A 24054-nucleotide genomic window follows, 5' to 3' on the forward strand; every position below is an offset into this window, starting at 1 on the left:
AGAAGGTGTGATCCTTGGCTGGGAGGGCCCACTGGGGAGGGATCTTCCAGGGTGGGGAGGGAACTTCTGGGTGGGGGGTGCTGCACCCCAGCCCTGGCTGGAGCCCAGGCCTGGGAGACCCCAGGCAGGCTGGCACACTGCCAAGGCCTCAGGCGGGTGGTCAGGGGGGTCATTGGCTCTCGCTGTGCAAAGCTCTAAGGCGGGACTTGTGGCAGCCTTCAGGAGCTACATGGGGGGCCCCATCAGTGGGCTCCGTCTGCCTCCCGGCCTCTGATGCCTGTGGCCTGGGACTCCCCCCACCCCCAGCTCTGCAGAGTGTGCTGGAGAAAAGGAGGCAGGGGACAGACAGCATTCCCACTCTCGCTCGCTGGCTCCTACTCTTGGTCTGGGGTGGCTGCCGGAAACTCAGCTCTGCCCCCGCTCTGAGGGAAAGCTGAAAGGTGGTCCTGGGTAGGGACAGCAGACCTGACCCCCAAGGGAGTGGAGCCCAGTGGCCGGGGGTGGGCACGGAGTCCCCTGCACAGCTGCCCAGAGCAGTATCCAGGCTCCACCCAGCCCTGAATGGGGGGCGCTGGGCTAGAAGAACTTTAGGACCCCTCCTGAATGCTGGAGCCCACAAATTTGGAAGTTTCTGGCATCACAGAAGCAGGGCTAAGTTTCTTTTGACTAACCTTGTACTTGAACGTCACCCTCAGGAGTTAGCATGGAGTTTACACTGGTACACACACAAGCACGCGCGCACGCACACACACACACACACACACACCTCATTTAACACCATTCTCGGGGTCCCATTCATGCAGCCCCTACCGGGGCAGTCCTGGGGAGGGCTTCACAACTCTGTGCCCTGGAGAAAGCTGAGGCTCTTGACCCAGACCCACGAGCAAATGCATGTTTTCATTCCGCTCAAATCCAGGGGTTCTTGGCCCCCCCGAAGCTCATCCATGGACCCTGAAGCAGGAATCCCAGCCTCCTGGAACACAGGGACAAAAGCGGCCCCCATGGCCCACCTTGCAAGAGCCCCCTAGGACCAGCCCGGGAGAGCAGAGGGGCACACAGCCCCTGCCTCTGTTGAGCTCCAAAAGGGTGCTGTTTTCTGAGGCAGCACGTGGGCTTCTATTTTTCAACCTACTCAACAAAAACGGAGACTATTTTTAGCTCGGCGCGCTGCAGGGCACCACAATTAGCAACTGAAAATTACACATTCTGCCAGTCTCCCCTCTGCTGGTCGGGGTGGGGGGGAGAGAAAGTGCCAGAGGGAGCTGGGTGCTAGCCCTGTGACCCCACCCCCTAACCAAGGGATTTCAGAAGGGGGTGCTCATGGAGTTTCTTGGTTTCATCCATGTTCTGTTAAAATCCAGCTTTGGGTGCACAGGGCAGGGACCCACTGGCATTCCAGTGCATCGTCTGCGGGGAGAGAACCATGTGGCTGCCTGGGCCTAGGCCAGTGGTACTGCCCTGCCGGGAATACCAGTGCAGCCGAGCGGGCCCCTAATTGGGGTGAACCCCCATTGCTCCATCTCGTGCGAATGCTCTGGGCCTCTGAAACCTGTACTGGGGCGGGGTAGTAGGAGAGGTGATTCACAGAGCCCTTGCTCCCTGCACATTCCATCCATCCTTCCATCCTCCCATCCACCTATGCATCCATTCATCCATCCTTCCTTCCTTCCATCCATCCATCCATCCATCCATCCATCCATCCATCCATCCACTCATCCATCCATCTACCCATCCATCCATCTACCCATCCATCCTTCCTTCCTTCCACCCACCCACCCATCCATCCTTCCATCTATACATTCACCCACCCATCCATCCATCCTTCCATCTATCCATCCATGCACCCTCCATCCATCCTCCCACTCACCTACACATCAATCCTTCCTTTATTACTTCTACCCACTCTTCCATCCTTCCTTCCATCTATTCATCCACCTTCCCATCCATCCATCCATCCATCCCCCCATCCAGTCATCCATTCACAAACATCAGCACAAACCTCTACACACCTGGGACCAGACAGGTGTTGGGGAAGGGGGCAGGCAGCACATCTGTCGTTGCAGAGTGTTCACTGTGTAGGGGAGGCAGGCACGGTGGGACAGCCACCCATACAAGGATGCACTTTCAGGGAAGCAGCAGGAGGTGCTCTGGACAAAGGAAGACGAAGGGGAGGGAGAAGGAGAGAGCAGACAGCAGCCTCAATCTGGGTGGGTGGCCTCTCGGAGGAGGGGAGTCTGAGTGCAGACCTGCAGCAGTCCCCTGGAAAAGGAGAAGTGCTGTGGGCAGGAAGCACAGGTATGCCCGAGACTTTCCATCCCATTTGCTCCCTTGAAACCCTCTTCCCTCAAGCACATCCTTGCCTGCTCATTCATTCACTCCCAGAACAAATGTTCATTGACGGTCTGAGTGTCGAGCTGGGCAGGGGTGCCTGGACCAGAACCCAGGGCATGCAGAAGCTGCCCTCTGTCCCAGCAGAGCCTGTGGGCAGTATCCACCTCTCCCCAGTCCCTGCCTGCCATACAATCGCCTCCTGTCCTACCGCACTGGCCCCCTAATCTCCAGGGCATCCTGTGGCTTGAGTCATGGGATGAAGTGACACTGGGGGACAGACAGTCTTGGGGAGAGAAGCTGACTGAGCCATGCGGTGGCTCCCACCTGCTGGGAACTCCAAGCAAGAGTCTGCAAATCAAATCAAATTTGCAGATGAAAAGCTGGTTTAAATGCAAAGGGTGACAGAGGGCACCACATTTATAGGACTCCTTGAGCAAACTGCCAAACCTGTTAGCATCCCCTGCATGGGCCCTTTCCATGGGTGAAGCTGGTTCTCTGGATGGGTGAAGGCTCTGCTAGTCACAGGACCCAGGGGCTACTCTTGCCTGGAGAAGGTTCTGGATATGCAAGCGGCCTCCACACCCTTGAACCCAGTGACTCCCCATACTAAGGCTCTGCCTGCTGGGGTGACTTGCAGTGGGAAGTGAAGTGCTAGGGTCCCATGGAGAAGGGCAGGGTGACATTAAGACGTGGTTAGAGTGTCTGAGTCTCACAACCTGGCACTGTCCAGCCTGATCTTCCATAACAGGAGGGGCTGGTCAGCATCCGAAGGCCACCTCCCTTCTGCCGGGCACCCGGCAAGAAGCTACTTGGCTGGTCCATGACCCACCACCTTGCTCGACCTAACCCCCACCCCACGACCCCACTCTTCCCAAACTGGGAGCAAAGACCCGAGGGCATGGGATAAGGAGGCGGAAGGACAGTACTGTCGCCTCGCCATGGCCACTGTGGCCCCCTGGGCTGAGGGCCCAAGTGGTAGGGGAGGGTCCAAGAGCTCACTCTGCAGGGCCTCGGGGAACGGGGCACAGGACGTGTGATGGGAACGCAGCCCAGCTGAGCCCACCAACGGGCAGGGAAACCAGACAGGGAGGGCCAGAGGCGGGGGGCAGCCGGGCAGTGTGCGGGTGGGCCTGTCAGGGCCACTGGCTGTGGGACCCCTCTCGGCTGGTCTCTGGGGGCACGTGGGACCCCGCAGAGTGCTGGCTGAGCAATCTGGAGGCTGCAGAAGACCCTCCCGCCTTGCCCAGGGGGCCCCAGGGGTGGGCCCCAAAGTGGTTACCTGGCAACAGCAGTGTCCCTGCCCCCAAGCCCAGTGTGGGGTGTGGGGACGGGGGGTCCTCCACGGGGGCAGGGGAGGTCCCCACCCTGGAGGTGGACCTTTCCCTCTGGAGAACCCTGACTCAGATCTCCCTAACTTTGGGCTGAAACTTGTCCCCCTTAAGCTCCAGAGAGCCCTGGCCCCATCTACCGGAGCCAAGCCGGGCAGATGGAAGTGGTCACCACAAGCCTGGTTGGGCCCTGGGCATGGGCTGGCCATCACGTGAGCTGGGAGCCTACAGTCACCTGGCATCTTGGGAGATGGTGCCTCCGGCCCCTGCTTCCCAGGGTGCTGGGCTCAGAACGAGGCGCCTGCTTGCTGAGGACTTGGGGTTTTACTATGAAACTGCGTTACCCACCTTCTTGGCACCCAAGGGACCCTAGGGACCACTGCCTTCCCGGACACACAGATCACAGGGCCCTGGCTACTGGAGCACGCCCTGGCGCCACGCTCACCCTCACACCAGCTCTGGCCCCCTCTTGCCTCCCCACAGGCCCATCCTGCAGATGGGGGGAAAGCAGGACAAGGGACTCCAGCCCTGTGCTGCAGAGCCCTGCCTCAGGCACACCTGGGCCCAGAGCTAGCTCTGCCTAGGGGGTGGCTGCTCTTCCCCTGTATTGGGGGTACAAAGGCGAGAGGCTTCTGTGGGTGAGGCTGCCCTAATCCTCCCTCTCCTCCCTCTACCTCCTAGCAGTCTTAGAAGGACAGTCTTGGTCCAACCCTGCAGGTAGAGTCACAGAGGCACCTGCAGCCCCCACCTCTCCATCCTTCCAGCAGTGGGCACCACGGGGCCAGCGGGGGAGGACCTGCGGGGGTGAGGGGCTGGGGCTGAGGGGCTGGGGGGCGAGGGGCTGGGGGCGAGGGCCTGGGGTACAAGGGGCTGGGGGACGAGGGGCTGGGGCGAGGGGCTGGGGGCGAGGGGCTGGGGGGCGAGGGGCTGGGGGGCGAGGGGCTGGGGGGCGAGGGCCTGGGGTGCGAGGGGCTGGGGGATGAGGGGCTGGGGGGCGAGGGGCTGGGGGGCGAGGGGCTGGGGGGCGAGGGGCTGGGGGGCGAGGGGCTGGGGGATGAGGGGCTGGGGTGCGAGGGGCTGGGGCTGGGGGGCGAGGGGCTGGGGGGCGAGGGGCTGGGGTGCGAGGGGCTGGGGGCGAGGGGCTGGGGGCCGAGGGGCTGGGGGATGAGGGGCTGGGGGGGCGAGGGGCTGGGGGGCGAGGGGCTGGGGGACGAGGGGCTGGGGTGCGAGGGGCTGGGGCTGGGGGCCGAGGGGCTGGGGTGCGAGGGACTGGGGGACGAGGGGCTGGGGGACGAGGGGCTGGGGGCGAGGGGCTGGGGGACGAGGGGCTGGGGCTGAGGGGCTGGGGGCGAGGGGCTGGGGGACGAGGGGCTGGGGGGCGAGGGGCTGGGGGGCGAGGGGCTGCAGGGTGAGGGGCTGGGGGATGAGGGGCTGCAGGGTGAGGGGCTAGGGGGTGCGGGGCTGGGGACGTCACGTTCTTCACCTACACCACCCCGGGAAGCCACACTGGCCGGTGGGCGGTGGGCGGGGGCGGCGGCAGTTACCTTCCTGCGCCCTCTGGGCCAGCGGGGGTCCTGCGGGGAGGCGGCTGCCATGGCATCAGGGCGCGGAACCCGCCGGGGCCTCCGCCAGCACCCCAGCCGCTAAGCCGGGCTGAGAATCAAAGCTTTGTCACAGGCACACGACTCCGTCTCCTTTCTGAATTCCTTCCTGATACCAAACGCTATCTGAGTGGCCTGAAGGAATCTTACCAGCTCCCCTCCACATTCCCAAACACAGATTCTGCCAACTCTGGGAGTCCCCCCCCACCACCTCTTCTTTTTTTTTTTTCTTTTTTTACTTTTTACCCCTCCTCCTTTCCTCCCTTCCTGTCCAGTCAGCTTCTTCGGCAGCTGTTCCAGGGACAAAATGTCATTGTCCACTAATAACCGTCCATTGTAGAGGCCCACGAGGGAGCAGGTGGCATTTCCAGGAATCCCTGCCCTTTCCTCGCCTCCCACTCTGGGTGACTCTGTGCAGAGTTCCCGGCACCCGCAAGCTGCCCCCGGCCTGGCCCCTGCCTTGCTCCCCCTGGACATCTGATTCCACAGGGCACTGGGCACAGGGTCGGCTCTCTGCATTCCTGCAGCAACCCGAGCTCCTCTTGGCCAGTCCAGGTGTTTCAGGGAGGCCACACCCGACTGGGGTGGCTCCTGCGCGGTCCCTTTCCCACATGGGGCGTCCACTCAAGAAGCTGCCAATGAGGTCTGGAGCAGCTGTCAGAGCTCCGGCCAGGGAGCTTCAAAGACGGGGGCTCTCCTAGTGTCATCAGCTCGGGCCAAGCCAGGGCCAGCCGAGCAGTGGCACCAAGTGACCATGGGGGAGCAGGATAGCGAGCAGGTGGGGTGAAGAGAGAAGGGGTGCAGGGAGGCGGGGGAGGTAGAGGTGGCGGGCACACGGCCTGGGCAGCCAGGCTCAGGGCATGGGCAGCAGCCTGTGACTTCAGGGCAGTTGTGGGGGCTACTGGAGTCCGTACAAAGGAACGTACCGTTCTTGTCTCTTTAAATGACATCCAGTCAGGCTAAGCAAAGATTTTCCTTTGTGTTTAAAAGAAATAAAAGTCAATCACCCTGGCTTGGACTGGCAACCTCCCAGGAGACACCCTGAGAGGTCGCTGAGCCACGCTGCATCACGGGAGCAGGAGCTTTCTGGGGGCAGGGGCTGGAATGGGGAAGGCTGCACAGAGGGCCACTGGACCCATACAGCCAGTCCCTGTCCAGCTGCCGCGGCCTCTCACAGAAAACCAGACCTTCCCAGCAAATGTCCCTCATGTCTGTGCCAGGAATGCCAGCAGCTTTCCTGTCCCGTGCCCTCTGTCCTCTTCACCCTGGGGTGGGCTCATAGGCAAGAGGTGAGGACCCTGGCCAGTTCCAGGGTCCGTCTACAGGGCACACCTGCCTCCTGCACATGAAGGAACAGGCATCAAAAGCATCAAGTCACCAGCCCAGGGCTCCACACCTCCCAAGCAGCAGAGCTGGGACTTGGAATGCTGCAGCCCTGGGACAGGGCCGAGTGCAGGCCTCTCAGCACAGGCCCTCCGAAGGGGGAGTGGGGCACGAGGGGAAGGCTGGTGGGAGTCTCCATGTGACAAGGAGGCCCCAGAGGGCCCACCTGCTCAGAGGTCCCGCCGTGTGACGCCGAGGGGCTGGGCAGCTGGGTCTGGGCTCTCTGCAAAAGCCCCAGCAGCCTCACTGCCAGAAACAGACACTTGCAATTGCTTTTGGTCGCCTGCAGCGTCCACACATGTGCATGCCCACTCCCAGGGCCGCCTCCAAGACTCGACTGTCCACCTCCTGGGGGGGTAAGGGTGGGCCCCGTGCCCAGGGGAAGCCAGCATGGCCTCCTGACTGTGGGGCGGGCTCCCCGACCTCCTACAAAGAAAGCAAACTCCAGAGCAGACCTGCGCCTGTGCCCAGGAACAGGCTTGGTGCCCAAGCAGCTGCAGGGCAGAGAGCTCCACTTCCTAGGGTGGAACAGACTCCCCAGGTCTCTTCAGAATGGGCAGAGGAGCACACAGAACTTTCTGGAACTCCTGATGACTTGTGGAGACCCAAACAGATGAGCAGAGGAAAGGAATAAAGCAGAAGTTCATTCTCGCAGGGGCAGAGAAACCCCAGGGATGAATCATGTAACAATGTCCTACAAAAAGAAAGGCATGTTCTTCTTTCCTGAGTACTCAAGTACCGTCCATATGCTACACCGCCAGCGAAAACCCAAATAAATATCCCAAACAGACGGTACAGGTGGCCACCATGTAATACCACCGGGAGACCAATACACAAAAGTGAACCAAAAGGCCTGCCTGCTGTCTGCCCTAAGCCAAAAAAGCAATCAAAACCCAATCAAAGACACGCTAGAAAAATAACCCATATAAGAAAACACCTATCAAATTTGAGATGGCCAAAGCTGTACTGAGAGGAAAAGTCATACCTCAATGTATTATAAGTAAACAAGAAAAAAATGAAAACAAATGAACTGAACACTTCATTCCGAAGGTTGAAGAAGAACTGAGAACCAAAACACACCTACTGCAAACCAGGAGGAAGGAACTGAACGATAAATGAGTGGGTTTAATAAAAGAAACAGAATAGAATGCTCATTAAATTCAAGAGATGATTCTTTGAAAACATAAATTAGTAAGATGAAATTCTGGCAGTTCTAATCAACAAAATGAAGGGAGGGTGGAAGGGAGAGAGGGAAAAATACACACATAAAGCTTTAGGAAGGAGAAAGGCAGTCTAACCATGAATAAGGAGAATGAACTTGAAAAGAATAGAATATGCAAATGTATGCTAATAGATTTGAAAAGCTCTCTGACCTCTACGTTGTTGGGAAAATAAAAATAACCAAAATAGACTCAAATTGCTTAGATCCCAAAAAGACCAATAACCATAGTACAAATTAAGTGAGTTGACAGCCAACTGGGCCTCAGGGACGAATAAAAACAAGCTCTGGCTGTGACAGTTTTAAAATGAATTATTTCAAGCCTTTGAGAGTAAGATAATTTTATATGATATTTAAACTATTTCAACTACACGATTCAGTTTGAAAAGCTCTCCTATTCATTTTCTGAAGCCAACATAACCATGACTTATAAAGGTGACAAACAGAGCCCTTAACAGAAGAACACATATCAATTCTTACCTGTGAACACAAATGGAAAATAAAATCCTAAGCAATCTCTCAGCAAAATGAACCCCGCAGCACTGTAAAGGAGCCTGACCAAGGGGGGATTTATTCCAGGCACATGAACATGCATAATTTAGCCTAAAAAGCTAAGAAGTCAACACATCCATAGGCTCAAAGAGGAAAGGCATTTGATGATTTTGCTAGATATAGGAAAGCCTCTGTTGAAACTGGTGCATGCTCTTGGCAGTTAATGTAGGGCTGCAGTGTTCTTTTCACAATGAAGAACTTCCATTTGAAAATTTCTGGGACAACTCCAGATTTAAGAGTAAAACATTAGAGTCCTTCTCATTAAAATTAAGATCAAGCCAATGACAACTGCTAGTATTTAATGTCATTTCGCAGCTTGTGGAAAATGCAATAGGATAAGAAAAGGAAAGGCACGTTAGAAATGAAGAGGTAGAATGCTCCTTATGTGCAGGTAATATAGTTAACATCTTGGATCTTCCAGAAAACCAAACTCCTAAGAGAGTTCAAGTACCAATTACCTTTTTAAATCGCTAGCTTCCTTATACACTTCCCTGGTTCTAAAGAAATCCCCACACAGGTTCACACAGGGACAGGCACAGAGAAAGGTGATGGAACCACACACCTGCCACCTCCCAGCTCTGCAGGCCTCACCTGCATGGCCCAGGGACCTGCTGCCCAGAGTGGGGACCCAGCCCGTAGTCTCTGCCTGGCTGCACAGCTGTGACCCTATCCCACCCCACCCTCTGCCGTTTCCAGCCTCCTACCCTCTTCTTGGGGTGTCAGGTGTGGCACCAGGGCCCCCAAGAGACCAGGCTCTGGGGTCACCAGCCCCAGGCTTGAATCTCAGCTCCTCCTCTCACGGGAACCTGCAGCCTTGGCCCTGGGGAGCCCCAAATCCTCACCTGTCACCATACCAGCCATGCCTAGACTGAATGGGGAGCTCACACTCGGTTAAGGTGCCGGGTGCTGCTGGGCCATCCCCCTGACTCACCGTCAGCGGCAGCCACACTGACATTTGGTAAATGCCGGACTCTGGGCCCCAGCCGGGAAGGTGCGAGTGAATGGGACAGTGGGGGGGCGGTGTTAGTCAACCGGGGGCAAAGGCGGCAGGGGAGGGGCCCAGCAGGGAATCCCCACCGGCTGGCCAGTGTGCCAGACCAGAGCCCCCGGAGCTCCAGGGCTGCAGAGCAGAGAAGAGAAGACCCAGGCTCCAGGGCTCTGGCTGCCTCCCCCAAGACCCAGGTACCTGTCCACCTGCCCACACCTGACTGCTCACCTCAGGAGCCCCCAAGCACATCCCTGGCAGCCCAGAACCTGGCCTGGCCGGGGCACACCCCCGTTTCCCAGCAGAATAGCCATCTCCTGGTCTGGGAGGCTGCTCTGACCTCTAACCTTCTGGGGGGCCTCAGTTTCTGTTTCAATTTTGCCATACGTAAAACAAGGAGGTAGGATGAGGCCATCTCTACAGGTCATTTGCAGTCCTAGTGTTTATTCCTCCTTTCTCACTTATTGAGTCAATAAACATTCATTGAGGGCCCTCCAACTTGTGCCAGACTCTCGGGAATGGAGGAACGGAGGAAACTGTGGACCCCAGTGTCTGTCAGGGGGGCCAGAGGTAACATCAGAGGACAGTGGGACTTCCTCAGGACTGGTATGTGTGCGGGGCGCTGGGGGCAAAGCAGCAGGGCAACTAACTCCTCAGGGAGCAGTCAGGGAGGCTTCCTGGAGGTGGTGATTTTGAAATGGGTTTCCAAGGATGACCAGGAGTTTTCTAGTGGGTTGGAGTGGAGGGTTGCAGAAAGGCCTCCTGAGTAGAGGGAGGAGTGCATGCAAAGACAAGTGGATATTACAGAGTGGTCACCCAATCGACACCACAGTCCCAGCATTCTCAGGTGGCCAGCCTCACCAGCAGCTCCCCAGGCAGGGAGCACCCCAGGAGCCCCAAGGTATTGGGAGATTCAGGCACCCCCTCAGGCATAACAGCTTCACCTTGGGCTCATGTGACTCCCCTCTCCCCAAATGGGTCAACCCTTACCCATCCACCAAGCAGAGTGTGGGGCTCTCTCCCTGTCTGCCCAGCCACCCCCAACCCCGGCTTCTGCTCAACTGTGGGCCATGTGGCCAGGGTGTATGTGACTCTGGGCGCTGGGGCTCCCTCCCCCCGCCAGGCCAGACCCCCAACACACACATGGGCTGCATGCTGTGCGGCCCTGCCCCTCCCCAGCCCTGAGCTCTGTGCTTCCCCTGGGGCCAGGGCGGGGGGCTAAGGCAGGGAGGCAGCACAGAGTTCCCATCAGAACGTCCCATCCAGGCCTCTCCCTGAACTGCCAGGGACACCTCCACTAGGCTGTCACCACCTCCTGGCCTCCCCGACCTCCATGGAGGGCAGCTCCAGCTTCCTGGGTCAGCCTGCACCACTCTCTGTCTCAGTGGGCACAGCACCCACACCACCAGCAAAACCTCTCAGCCGGGCCTCCAGCACACGCTGGAATCAGGCCCCCTGCCCTGACCACCGATCCTGGGTTCCAGATGGCCTCCTAACCGCCCCATCCCCTCCACACGGTAGCCGGCACTGCTTTGCCTCCCAAGTCCCACTACCACCCTCTTCGCCCACAGCCCCCCTCAGTACCCCAAGAAAGACCTAGAGCTTGTGGCAACACAGTACGCGCTCCCACCAGAGCCACAGCCAACAGCACCATCCCTCGGGCCTCCCCAGCTCTGTCCTGACACATCAGCCTCCAAACTGACCCTTTCTCTGCAGAGCCCTGCCTTTCCTGGGGTGCTTACCCACCGTGTGACTCAGCTCCACCAACCACACCCCCCGCAATGCACAGGCCTCCCACGACTGCCCCAAGGCACCAACGCTCCCCACACTCACTGGACCCTGCCTGCGCACGCCTGGCAGAATTGTCACCACGGGCCCGGGGAGACCAGGTGGGGCTGTGTGTGGCATCTGGCTGAGAAGTAGGGACACAAGTGGCCTGGGCGCTCCACCAGGGGGCCTCTTTCGGCCTGGGTCCCTGAGCCAGGAAGGCTTGGGCAGGATCTGGCCAGCAGTCAGTGGGCACATGCAGCACTGAGTTTCAGGGGCTCTTTTGTCACACAGGAGAGTCTAAATTCTATTGACTGCGGCACATGTGATTCCTTCTATTCCCCTTCCATTTACCACCACTTCATACCACACATTTCACTCTTTTCTGGTGCTTTTCATTGTCCCCTTTGCCAAGGCCAGGGACAGTAGTGTTTGGTTGCCTGCTGAATCCCCAGCTTCTAGAACATACCTGCAAGTGGCCAGCGCCGGATAAGCGTGTGTAACGACTGAACACCCCCAGGAGCAAGCCCTGTGTCATGCGCACAGGACACCTGTCTGGCTGAGGCCCCCCTCTCGCTCCCCACCTCCCCTGAGCCCAGGGCCCCAGGTCTGATGGGCAGGCTACACCCCCAGTGGGTGCAGACCTGGGCAGGTGCTGCTTCTGAATCACCTCGTTTTCAAAGGAGGTTGCAGCAGCCTCAGAAATGCATCCAGTCTGGATCAGGTTTAACCCAAAATAGGGTTCCCTGCTCTCCATTCCCCTGGAAAGACTGCAGAGCCTCCCCCTGCCCCCATCCCCCATCCTGGAGTCCACACTGCTTGGAAGCCCCGCCCCGGGCTCCGTGCCCTTTAAATTCACACGGATCTGGGGGCTCTTGTCCTTTAAAATCCAAAAGATACACAGCTCCCCCCACAGCCCCGGGACATCAGCCTGCCCCCCCCCCCACACACACACACACACACGCCACTGGGACACACACATCACACACACACCATCTATAAGTGCCCACATTTTCCCATGCCCTCACTCTCACTGGGACACGTCACACGCACCCACGCATCACACTCACCCACACACAAGCCGATATAAACAAGCCTACATTTCCACATGTCACACTCACCCGCCCACACACCTCCCACCTGCCCACTCGCCACAGACACCACCCCGCCTCCGGCGGGCTCCCCCTCCTCGGAGCAAACAGGTGGGAGAAGCCCCTGGGCGGTCCTCTGCCTGGCCCACCTGGCCGGCTACCAGTCCCAGGGCCGCATCGGCGGGCCCGAGTTCCTGCCGCAGTGGCCGCCGCCTCCAGCCTCAGCTGGCCCTGGTGCCCCCGAGGCGCCCCTCCCAGCCTCGGGTCCCCGCTGACATCGGCCACGCCAGGTGGGGCGGCGGCCGCCCGGGCCGCCCCTCCGTCCCTGAGCCCTGGGGCGGCCCACCTGGCCGCAGGTGCCCGGGTGCCGCGACGTAGGGGAAGCCGCGGGGAACCCAGAGCCGCTGCCCCGACCCCGACCCCCGGACGGGCCCCCTGCCCGCGCCCCGCGCCCCTCTCCCGGGCCACCACCGAGGGGCTCCCTGCCCGCGCGCGTGTCGCCGCCGCCCTACCTGGGGCTCCAGAAACATCCTGGCCGCCTGCTCCCGCCGCCGGCCGGCCCCGCGGGCGCCCGCTCACTTCCCCGCGCCTCTCGCCGCGCGTCCCCTCCTCTAGGGGCGGGGCCGGGGCGGGGTCTGCCGTGGGCGCGGAGGCCGAGCGTGGGAGCCGGGCGCTGCGGCGCGGGGGCGGGGGGCTGCGCCGAGCGAGGCGTGGCGAGGCGCGCGGGGCGGGCTGGGGTCCCGGCGGCGGCTGCGGCGCCCGGACCTGGGAGGACCCTTGTGCGGGGCCGCCGGGCGGGGAAGCGGTGCGGCGTCCTGACGTGGTGCGGGCTTCTTGCGCTGCAAGGGGCACCCGGTTTTGCACACAGGCGGCACTGACGTGGGGGGCGGGGGCGGGAGGGGCTGACGCTGCCACTGGGGAGCTGCTACTTGACGCTGGGACATCCTCCAGAGCTCGAAACCCTGCTCCTGAGTCTCGGCGCAAAGAGATCACCAAGACAAGGGTGAAGCCATCTTCTCCTGGGTCACCTTCTCCTCCTCCCTGAGCTACCCTCTCTCCCAAAGCCAGCACGAGTGACAACAGAAGCCCTCTCAAGAATAGGCTGCCCCTTTGGCCTCCCACTGCCACAGTGCCCCCTCAGCCATCCTCCGTGTCCACTGCACTGCTCTGGCAGGGGTCTGGCCAGTCTGGGGCTTGAATGCCTCCAGCGACGGGGCGCTCACTCCATGCAGCGATGGCCTTCAGCACCTCACAGAACTTTGTCCTTCTGCAACCTTGGGTGTGAACGGAGGGCATGGCAGTTGCTTGGGGAAGGGGGTGGTTAATGAGGGACAAGGTAGGCGCAGAGTCCACACATGGCACAGTTCAGGAGGAGACTCCACAGTGCTATTTGAATCTGGACTGCTGAGAAGCTCTACTCCTACTCAACTCACCTGCCTCTGCCCTGTAGTGGACCTGTTCCCTCATCTGCGAGGCATTCTGCAGCCTTCTTGGCATCTCCCCTCCTCTCCTTGTTTGCAGGCTTCCACCTCCTGACCTCCCCTTCTCAGATCTGCACACTTCAGCCACCCTTAGGGGAGGAGTGAGAGTCACCCTCACCTTCCAGAAGGAATCCTCTTACCTGTCACGTCACACTCTCTCCCTCCACCGCGCTTCTGCAATGGCTCCACACCAGCTGTGCAATTTTAGGTGTTCTCCCTGGGGGTTGGGGGGCAGGGGGATAAAACACTCCACAAACTAGGCATAGAACGGAACTTCCTCAACTTGATAGGGCATTTATGAGAAACCTCAGCAATCATCATGCTCAATGGTGGAAAGACTGAAAGCTTTCCCCCTAAGATCAGGATGCCCACTCTCACCACTGTTTTTCAGCATTATGCTGGAAGGTCTAAGCAGAGCAGTCAGGCAAGAAAAAGAAACAAAAAACATCCAAATTAGAAAAGGAAGTAGTAGAACTTTCCCTATTTGCAAGTGTTATAGAAAATCACAAGGAATCCACAAGAAAACTACTAGAGCTAATAAACAAATTCAGGAAAGTTGCAGGGTACAAGGGCAACAAGCAAAAATCAGTTGTGTGTTGTAATATGCTTCCACTGAATGTAACAGAGGCGTTATGCCAAAACTAAATGTCAGCAGGCGGGGGAGTGGGAAAGGGGTATGGATTCTTTGTGGAAGAGAAGGAAATGTCTTCAGATACAGTATGGTGGCGAAGGCCTGTCTACATACATTTAGGCTGGATTGTATGATGTGTGAATAAAACTATTTTAAAATGGTCAGAGAGAAACAAGTGCTATAGAAAATGTGGAGAAAGAGATGTACCTATTCACTGTCGGTAGGGAAATGAGAGACGCAGTCCCTTGGAGGGCAGTGTGTGGTTCCACAGGAGGCTAGGGGTGGGGTTGCCATAGGATCCTGGAACCCCATTGCTCAGTATATACCTGGAGGAGCTGCGTGTGGGGACACGAATGGACATTTGCACACTGGTGTCTGGTGGCAGTGTTCATGATCCACAATGAATGGAGGTGGCCGAAGGGTACAACGACTGAGGACTGGAAGGGGGACTATGGTGGATACACACAATGGACTGCTGAGCAAGAAGGAATGAAGGTGTGAGGGGTGCAGCTAGATGAATCAACCTCAAGAGGTGTATGTTGAATGAAATATTAGGAACAAAAAAACAAATATATGATCATGCCTCAGTCATATGGACTAACTATAATATAAAAATTCGGTGAACTAGAGTCAAGAGCATGGGATATCAGGTTGGGGTCTATTGCAAAGGGTCCTTGATTGTAAGTTCTTACAGCAGTCACATCTATTCAGGAGGTGTGACTGTTAATTCTAAATTCTGAGATCCTGAGCTGTTTGTATATAGCCCGGTCTTTCCAAAAACTTTGGGTATTTCCAAAATACCTGAGACTCAGAGTCAGAGCTCTGAAGCTATGAGTCAGCAGTACCCCATACAGGAACTGTTTAAAAAGTTGAAAAAGTGATCAGACATTGAGTAGAAACATGAATGAAGCTGATCTAGATAGGACTAAAATGGATCAGAAGACTGGGTAAAGGATGATATCATCCGTATTTTAAAGCTTCAACTTCTGTGTGAGACTAAAGGAAGAGATGTTTATTTGGTGCAATATTTATATTTTGGATAGTGCATTTCCTAATTTAACTTGTATGGTCAGTTTAGTTGAACACCATAAGTACATGGAACCTTAAATAGGGCATGAGATTTTGTTGGTTTGTCCAGGTTAGTCTGATGCCCCAATAAATCCCAGAATGATTTGGTCAGTGAATAAAGAAGTATTTGGAAAGTCCCCTTCAGGGAATGGGGAAAAAGGGGGGAAAATTCAACCTCCCCACGTGGAGAATTTCTGATACTCTTGCAAGCAGTGGGGACAACCAAATCAATGGGCTGAGCCCTCAGTCTTGGGGTTCGCCCCTATGAAACTTATTTCTGCAAAGGATAGGCTAAGCCTACTTAAAATTGGGCCCAAGAGTCACCCCAGAGAACCTCTTTTGTTGCTCAGATGTGGTCTCTGTCTCTAAACTGACACAGCAAGTGAACCCACTGCCTACCCCACTATATGAACATGACTCCCAGGGGTGTATATCTCCCTAGCTAGAAATCCTGGGATGAGCTAGGACTCGGCATCAAGGGATTGAGAAAAACTTCTTGACCAAAAGAGGGAAGAGTGAAATGAGAAAAAATAAAGTATCAGTGGCTGAGAGATTTCAAACAGAGTCAAGAAGTTATCCTGGAGTTATTATTATGCATGATATAGATTTCCCTTTTCTGTATATGGAATATTTGAGTGCCTAAAGGAAGTGCCTGAGAACATAGAGCTGTGTTCCAATAGCCTTATTTCTTGAAGGTGGACATATAATGATATAACTTTTAAAGTGTGACTGTATGATTATGAAAATCTTGTGTCTAATGTTCCCTTTATTTAGGGTATGGACAAATGAGTAAAAAAAATGCATAAAAATAAACAAATAATAGGGGGAATAAAGTTAAAATATATTGGGTAGATGGAACTACTAGTGGTCAATGAGAGGGAGGGGTAAGGGGAACAGTATGTATGAGTTTTTTCTTTTTATGTCTTTTTCTGGAGTGATGCAAATGTTCTAAAAAATGATCATGGGAATGGATACATAACTATGTGATCATATTGGGAGCCACTGATTGTACACCAAATATGGAATGTTTGTATGTCAAAAATGTTTGTGTTTGTATGTTATCAATTTAAAAAAGTCCAGTTGTGTTTCCATACATCAGCAATGAATGATCTGTAAAACAAAATTTAAAAAAAAGAAATAACACTAGAATTCCATTTACAATAGCTTTCAGTGGAATAAAATATTTCAGAATAAATTTAACCAAGGATGTAAAAGACTTGTACACTTAAAGAAGATATAAACACATGGAAAGGCATCCTGTGTTCATAGACTGGAAGACTTAATATTGTTAAAATGTCAGCATTATGCAAAGATATTTACACTCCACAACTAGGAATAGAAAGGAACTTCCTCAACCTGATAGGGCATTTATGAAAAACCCACATCAAAATCCCAACAGCATTTTTTACAGAAATGGAAAAGCTGATCCCCAAATTTATGGAATTGCAAGGGGCCCAGAATAGCCAAAGTAATATTTTAAAAGAAGCACAAATGGGAAGACTCACGATTCCTGATTTTAAACTTACTACAAAACTACAGTAATCAAAACAGTGTGGTACTGGTATAACAATGGACATACAGATCAATAAATTAGAACTGAGAGTCCAGAAATAAACCCACACATCTACAGCCAATTGATTTTCAACAAGGATGCCAAGACTGGCGGGCCGCGGTGGCTCAGCGGGCAAAGTGCTTGCCTGCCATGCCGGAGGACCTCGGTTCGATTCCCGGCCCCAGCCCATGTAAAAAAAAAAAAAACAAACAAACAAACAAAATACAATAAAACAAGAAAATGTTTAAAAGATGTTTCCCTTTCTTCCTCCCTTCCTTCCATCCTTCCTTCCTTCTCTCTGTCTTTCCTTCCCTTCCTCCCTCTCTCTTTAAAAAAAAAAAAAAAGAAGGATGCCAAGACCATTCGATGGGGAAAGAATAGTCTCTCCAACAAATGATGCCAGGACATCTGACTATCCACAAGCAAAAGAATGAATTGGGAACCCTACTTCATGCCATATGCAAAAATTAACTCAAAATGGACCAAAAGCCTAAGTCTGTAAAACTCTTAGAAAAAAAAATAGGAGTAAATCTTCATGACTTCGGATTTGGCAATGGATTTTGATATGATGCCAAAAGCACAAGCAAAAAAAGAAATAATAGCTAAATCTGAGTTCATCAAAATTAAACACCTTTGTGCATCAAAGGATACCACAAGAAAGTGTAGAGACAACCTACAGAACAGGAGAAAATAGCTGCAAATCATACATCTGATAAGAGTTTAATATCCAAAATATGTAAAGAACTAAAATTCAGCAACAAAAAGACAAACAACCAATTTAAAAATGGGCAAAGAACTTGAATAGACATTTTTCCAAAGAAGATGCACAAATGGCCAATAAGCACATGAAAAGACCCTCAGCATCATCGCTCAGTAGGGAAATGCAAATCAAAACCACAATGATCTATCACTTCACACACATTAGGTGGCTATTAAAAGAATAAAAAAGAAATTAACAAGCGCTGACAAGGATGTGAGAAATCGGAACTCTAGTGCATTGCTGGAGGGAATGTAAAATGGTGTAGCTGCTGGGAACAACAGTTCTGCAGCTCCTTAAAAAGTTAAACATAGATGTATCATATGACCCAGCAGTCCACTTCTAGATATATACCTAAAAGAACTGAAAACAGGGACTCAAACAAATATTTGTCTGAATGTTCATAGAGGCACTATTCACAATAGCCCAAAGGTGGAAACAGCCCAAATGTCCCTCCACGGTCGAATGAGTAGACCGAGCCACACAATGGAATGTTTATTCAACCTTAGAAAGGAATGAAGCACCGACACATGCTACAATCTGGATGAACCCTGAAAACATTATGCTAAGTAAAAGGAGCCAGACACAAAAGGTCCCGGATCGTAAGGTTCCATTTATAAGAAACATCCAGAAGAGGTAAATCCATAGAGGCAGAAAGTAACTGGTGGTTGCCGGGGGCTGGGGGTGGAAGGGGACAGTGACTGCTTAATGGAAAAGGGGTCTTCTTTCGGAGTGATAAAAATGCTTTAGAAGGAGACAGAGATGGTGTTTGCACAGCATTGTGAGTGTACCAAATGTCACTGAATTGTTCCCTTTAAAATAGCTAAATTGTATGTGATATCAATTTCATCCCAATTTTTCTTCAAAATAAAAACTTACACACACAAACCTCAGGAGATCCCATTTAGAACATGGGCAAAAGACTTGAAGAGGTACTTCATAAGAAAGACTCTCCAAAAGGTTGGGAAATCTGAAAAAAACAAAGTCATTCAATCTCATGAGTCATCAGAGAACTGCAAACAAAAGCCACAGTGTGACACCACGGTTCGCCCCCCAGCACGGTTACGATGCACGCAGCAGAAAATACCAAGGGCTGGTGAGGATGTGGAGAGCAAAGGAAACTCTCGGCCTGATGGAAGTGGGAGTGCGCACGGGCAGCCACCGTGCTGGAAAAACATGTGACCTTTCTGAAAAAGCTGAGCCCACACAGGCCTGAAGAGTCCGCCCTGACTGTAGGCCAGACGGAAATGCTTACATATTTGCACCAAAAGACACAAAAAAGCATGCTCACACAGCACTGCATGCATCGCTCCCACCTGGAGACAGGAGCCGGGCCAAGTGCAAGGCGGAAGACGCTACCTACAACCAGGGTGCATTCCCACGGATGCAAAGGAAACCAAGCCTCGAAACTCTATCACCTGGGAGTCCACAATTTTCAGGCTTGGTAACAGGCATAAGCATCCACGAGACTGGAAGGTAGGACAGGGCTTGCTGGCCCTCGGGGACAGGGCCTGGGGAGCTGCAGAGCTGGGGGCACTGGAGGTGGCCTGTTTCTGTAGCTGGTGCTGCTCACACAGATGCGTTCCCTGCTGACACACCGCCGGGCGTACACTCATGACTCACGCACGCTACACTGCAGAACCGTTTACAACAATAAAAACTGAAGGAGGAAAAAATAAGAAAGAAAGTCTGGGGCAGAGCAGGCAGGAGCTGTGTGCCCCAGGGCCCTTCCGTGCCCGCTCTTGGATGCACCCTAAGGAAGAAAGCTAGCTCAGGCGGGGGAGCATTTGGGGGGCTTCAGGGGCCTCATCACCCCAAGAACAGGGGCAGAATCTCCCTGGCAACGCGGGACAGAAAGCCTGGGATAAACCAGGACCTGGCATCAAGAGACTGAGAAAGGCTTCTTGATCAAAAGGGGGAAGAGAGAAATGAGAAAAAGTAAAGTGTCAGTGGCTGAGAGATTTGAAACGGAGTCGAGAGGTTATCCTGGAGGTGATTCTTATGCACCAAATAGATATCCCTTACTAGTTTATGGTGTGTGGGAGTGGCTGGGGGGAAATCACTGATACTCTTGAGCTGAGTTCCAGTAGCCTTGATTCTTGAAGACGATTGTATCAAGATACAGCATTTACAATGTGACTGTGTGATTGTGAAAACCTTGTGTCCGATGCGCCTTTTATCCAGGGTATGAATGAGTAAATGATGAGTAAAAAGTATGGCTAAAAACAAATAATAGGGGGGAAAGGGTAAAATAAATTGGGTAGATGGAAACACTAGTGTTTACCCAGAGGGAGGGGAAAGGGGTATGGTATGTATGAGTGTTTTCTTTCTTCTTTTTCTGGAGTGATGCAAATGTTCCAAAAAATGATCGTGGTGATGAATATACAACGATGTGACGATACTGTGAGCCACTGATTGTGCACCATGTATAGAATGTATGTGTGAAGATTTTTCTCAATAAAAGTATTAAAACAAACAAACAAAAAAGAACACAGGCACTCTCTCCAGCCAACACAACAAGTAAACTCACTGCCCTCCCCTCCCTACAGGGGACATGACTCCCAGGGGTGTGGACCTTCCTGGCAACGTGGGACAGAAATCCTGGAATGAGGTGAGACTCAGCACCAAGGGATTGAGAAAACCTACTTGACCAAAAGGGGAAAAAGAGAAATGAGACAAAACAAAGTGTCAATAGCTGAGAGATTCTAAACAGAGTCGAGAGGTTATCCTGGAGGTTATTCTTATGCATTAAGTAGATATCACCTTGTTAGTCAAGATGTAATGGAGAGGCTGCAGGGAACTGCCTGAAAATGTGGAGCTGTGTTCCAGTAGCCATGTTTCTTGATGATGATTGAACAATGATACAGCTTCCACAATGTGACTGTGTGATTGTGAAAACCTTGTGTCTGATGCTCCTTTTATCTACCTTGTCAACAGAAGAGTAGAACATATGGAATAAAAATAAATAATAGGGGGAACAAATGTTAAAATAAATTTAGATTGAAATGCTAGTGATCAATGAAAGGGAGGGGTAAGGGGTACGGTATGTATGAATTTTTGTCTGTTTTCTTTTGATTTCTTTTTCTGAATAGATGCAAATGTTCCAAGAAGTGATCATGATGATGAATATGCAACTATGTGATGATAGTGTGAATTACTGATTGTATACGCAGAACCGAATGATCAAAAGTTAAGAATGTTTGCGTTTGCTTGGTGTTATATTTTTTTAAGAAATAAAAAAATTAATAATAAAAAAAAAGAACAGAGGCAGACCCAGCATAGACACTGCCTGCACATCTCTGCTCCCTCCGCACCTGGAGGAGGTGTGGAACCTCCTCACACAGGAACACCCCTGCGAGGTCAGAGGCTACGGGTGAGGGGCAGCTGCACGTTTTTGGAAGGTGGAGGGTGGCCCAGGGTGGTCCCCGACTGGCAGAACAGAGGAACCCAGCTCCCGAGGGCACCCAGGGGGTGCTGACAAGGAGGAAGCCAGCGCTCAGCCAAGACCGTAGAGATGCCAGGTCCAGGGCCGGCGGGGTCAGCCACGTCCCGCCACCCCCAGGCAAGAGCAGGTCGGTGCAGCCTCTGCAGAAACTGAGTCAAAAGGAGGCAGGACCGCAATTGAAGGAGGGGTGGGAGCCGTTCTGAGGGGCGCGGGTGGCAGGGTGCAGCTGCCATGTGGCCCTTTCCTCGCCCTGACGCCCACTCCCCTCCCTGCCCTGCCCCAGCCCTGCAGGCCAAGGCACCCCCCTCCACCCCCGCCCCCGTGGGAGCTGCACAAGCAAGACGAGTGGAGGTGGAGCTCTCAGGCCTTCCAGGGCTTCCCTGTTGTGGGGCACCCCGCCTCTCCCTGCGAGCCCCAACCTCAGGTCACGGACAGGAGCCCGGACACAACGCTTCCCCACAGGGGAAGGGGCCCTGGGCGCTGGCCCCCTTCCCAGGACCCCGCTTCCTCGGCAGGGGTGCTGTAGGTGGGGGTGGGCCCCGCACCCTGGCCCACCCCGAGCGCAGGAGCCGTTCAGAGTGCCCCACCCTGAAGCCCCCTGAGCTGGGGCCTCGGCACCCACCTTGGCGGCCGGCAGCCCTCTCCTTCCAGAGCGTGCCCCAAACCTGCCCTGAGGAGGTGCCTGGGCACCCTTCCCTCCCGCCGTGCCAGCCCTCGCCCCCACCCCACAGAGAGGCCTGTCCAGTCTCCTGCACCGCAATCAGGGCGTGCCCCGGGACGCAGCCCCGACACTGCATGCGCGGTGGGCCCCCTGCCCCGGTGAAAAGTCGAGGCCACGATCATCATGGGAACCGCGGGTGAAGCCACGGGAGGGGCAGTGTTCCCAAGGAACCCAGACAGCAGGGCAGCGCTGGAAGTCCACCGGGGAGCCCACTGGAGCTCCTGGCATTTCCCCCAGTGCTGTCCCATTAAGAATCCCTCTTGGGGAGTGATATTCTGAGCAATGGAAGGGTTTAGGTTCCACTGAGGGGGAGAGGCGGGCAGCTGCCCTTTCTGATGTCCCCCATGACATCCCAGAGGTCGCCACTCTGCCTAAATAAACGACTGGCCCAAGACAGAGTCCCCAACGAGCCCCTCCCACAGCACCGACTGGCCCTTGGCCTGGGCTCCCCTTCCCACTGCACAGGGCTCCAGGGCTCACCAGGGCCAGGGGGCTGGCGCCCCTCACAGGCAGCAGGCAAGGGACACAGACGGGGAGCTGGTGCTCCACGCCAGGCACAGTTCTTCCGGTTCCCCGTCCCTGGGGCAGCAGGGACTTCCGGTGCTCCACGCCAGGCACAGTTCTTCCGGTTCCCCGTCCCTGGGGCAGCAGGGACTTCCGGGGCACAGACGGGGAGCTGGTGCTCCACGCCAGGCACAGCTCTTCCGGTTCCCCGTCCCTGGAGCAGCAGGGACTTCCGGGGCGCAGACGGGGAGCTGGTGCTCCATGCCAGGCACAGTTCTTCCGGTTCCCCGTCCCTGGAGCAGCAGGGACTTCCGGGGCACAGACGGGGAGCTGGTGCTCCACGCCAGGCACAGCTCTTCCGGTTCCCCGCCCCTGGGGCAGCAGGGACTTCCGGGGCGTCCTCTCCTCTTCCCACTGAATCCTAAACTGTCCTGCTGGCCCGGGGGTAGGGGGGGGTGGTGGACTCTCAGAGGAGCTCAGCGGGCACAGAGGCTGGGAAGGTTGGGTTCTGGTGTAACCTGGCCCAGTGGTCTGGTCGGGCAAGCACAGACCTGACCGTTGCTGCAAGGGTATTCCGTGGCTGGTTGATAAACCGGAAGGCTGGTCTATTAAATCATTAGTCAGTTGATTGCATCTGCGACCAACTGAGGTGCGTCTCCCACAGTGAGAAATCCAATCAGTTGAAGGTTTTTAAGGAAGGAGAGAGACTCTTTCTCTGCTGCTTCAGCCAGCGAGCCTCTCCTGCGGAGTTCCTGCAGACCCTGCATCGGGGCCGCCAGCTTCACAGCTGCCCCGAGGATTTTGGACTCGAAAATTCCCACGGTTGCATGAGACCCCTTTATAAATCTCATATTTACCAATCTCTCCTGCTGGTTCTGTTTCTCTACAGAACCCTGACTAATTAATACAGATGCCAAGCCGCCAGCCGGGAGCTGCCCAGCACAGGGAGGCCTGGCTCCAGGGACTGAGCTGGCTGCCGCTGTCCTCCGGCCTGCAGGGGTCAGGAAAGGGGTGGGTGGACTGCGGGGCCCAGGGCAGGGGAGGGTCAGCATCGCTCCGGCCCTCTCAATGGCCCCACAGCTGCAGCTGCCCCTCCGGCCACCTCCCACAGGCCTTCAGAGACACCACACTCAGGTGCCTGCTTCTAAAGACATCAGTTCATCTCCCACCAGCTCCTGGGCAAGGCCACTCTCCACGTGTTTGCACGTGGGTTGCATCCCCCGAAAAGCCACGCTCAAGCCCTGAGCCCTGATCCTTTGAAGACCCTCGGCTGTCACAGGGAGGGAAACTGAAGTCCAGGGATGTGCTGTGCCTCCTGAGAGTTGGGAGTCAGGCCTGAGGGTGTTGCTACCAGCAGCACAGCCAAGACCACTGGCCATTGCCTCTGTTGGGAATGCAGAGGGCTGCTGCTCCACCCAGCCTCACACCCGCCCTTGGCAACTGCTTCCTGGATCCTTCTAGGCCCCGTGAGGGGTCATAACACCATCCTAGATGGAGCCACTGTGCCCACCCCACCACCCAGTGTGCCTGGGGCTCTGCCCGTTCCATGGACCTGCTCGAGGTGGTCGGGCAAACAGTGCAGCCCTGTGGCCCTGGTAGCACTGCCCCAGAGGTGCCCCAATTCCCCGACGCTGCCAG

General features: G+C 55.0%; 1 protein-coding gene across 8 annotated transcripts in view; it reads right to left on the reverse strand.

Moving 5' to 3' along the window:
- RASGEF1A (RasGEF domain family member 1A) overlaps positions 1-22782 on the reverse strand; it is a 41234-nt gene extending 18452 nt beyond the window's left edge. For 2 of the 8 annotated variants that reach the window (XM_077124532.1, XM_077124531.1), the window contains exons 1-3: positions 22393-22498; positions 13879-13955; positions 2010-2259 (exon numbers count right to left, since the gene is read on the reverse strand). Coding sequence is in view for 2 of the 8 variants with exons in the window: in XM_077124536.1 (XP_076980651.1) it covers positions 12770-12787 (18 nt within the window). In the remaining 6 variants the exon portion in view is untranslated. Of the gene's footprint in view, positions 1-2009; positions 2260-12769; positions 12853-13690; positions 13828-13878; positions 13956-21813; positions 22302-22392 lie in introns of those variants that run through there. The other 6 variants (XM_077124536.1, XM_077124529.1, XM_077124533.1 and 3 more) reach the window with 5 other exon arrangements.
- Positions 22783-24054: the final 1272 nt, after the last annotated feature.

This window comes from Tamandua tetradactyla, chromosome 13, assembly GCF_023851605.1.
Source record: "Tamandua tetradactyla isolate mTamTet1 chromosome 13, mTamTet1.pri, whole genome shotgun sequence".
NCBI classification, from domain to species: Eukaryota; Metazoa; Chordata; class Mammalia; order Pilosa; family Myrmecophagidae; genus Tamandua; species Tamandua tetradactyla.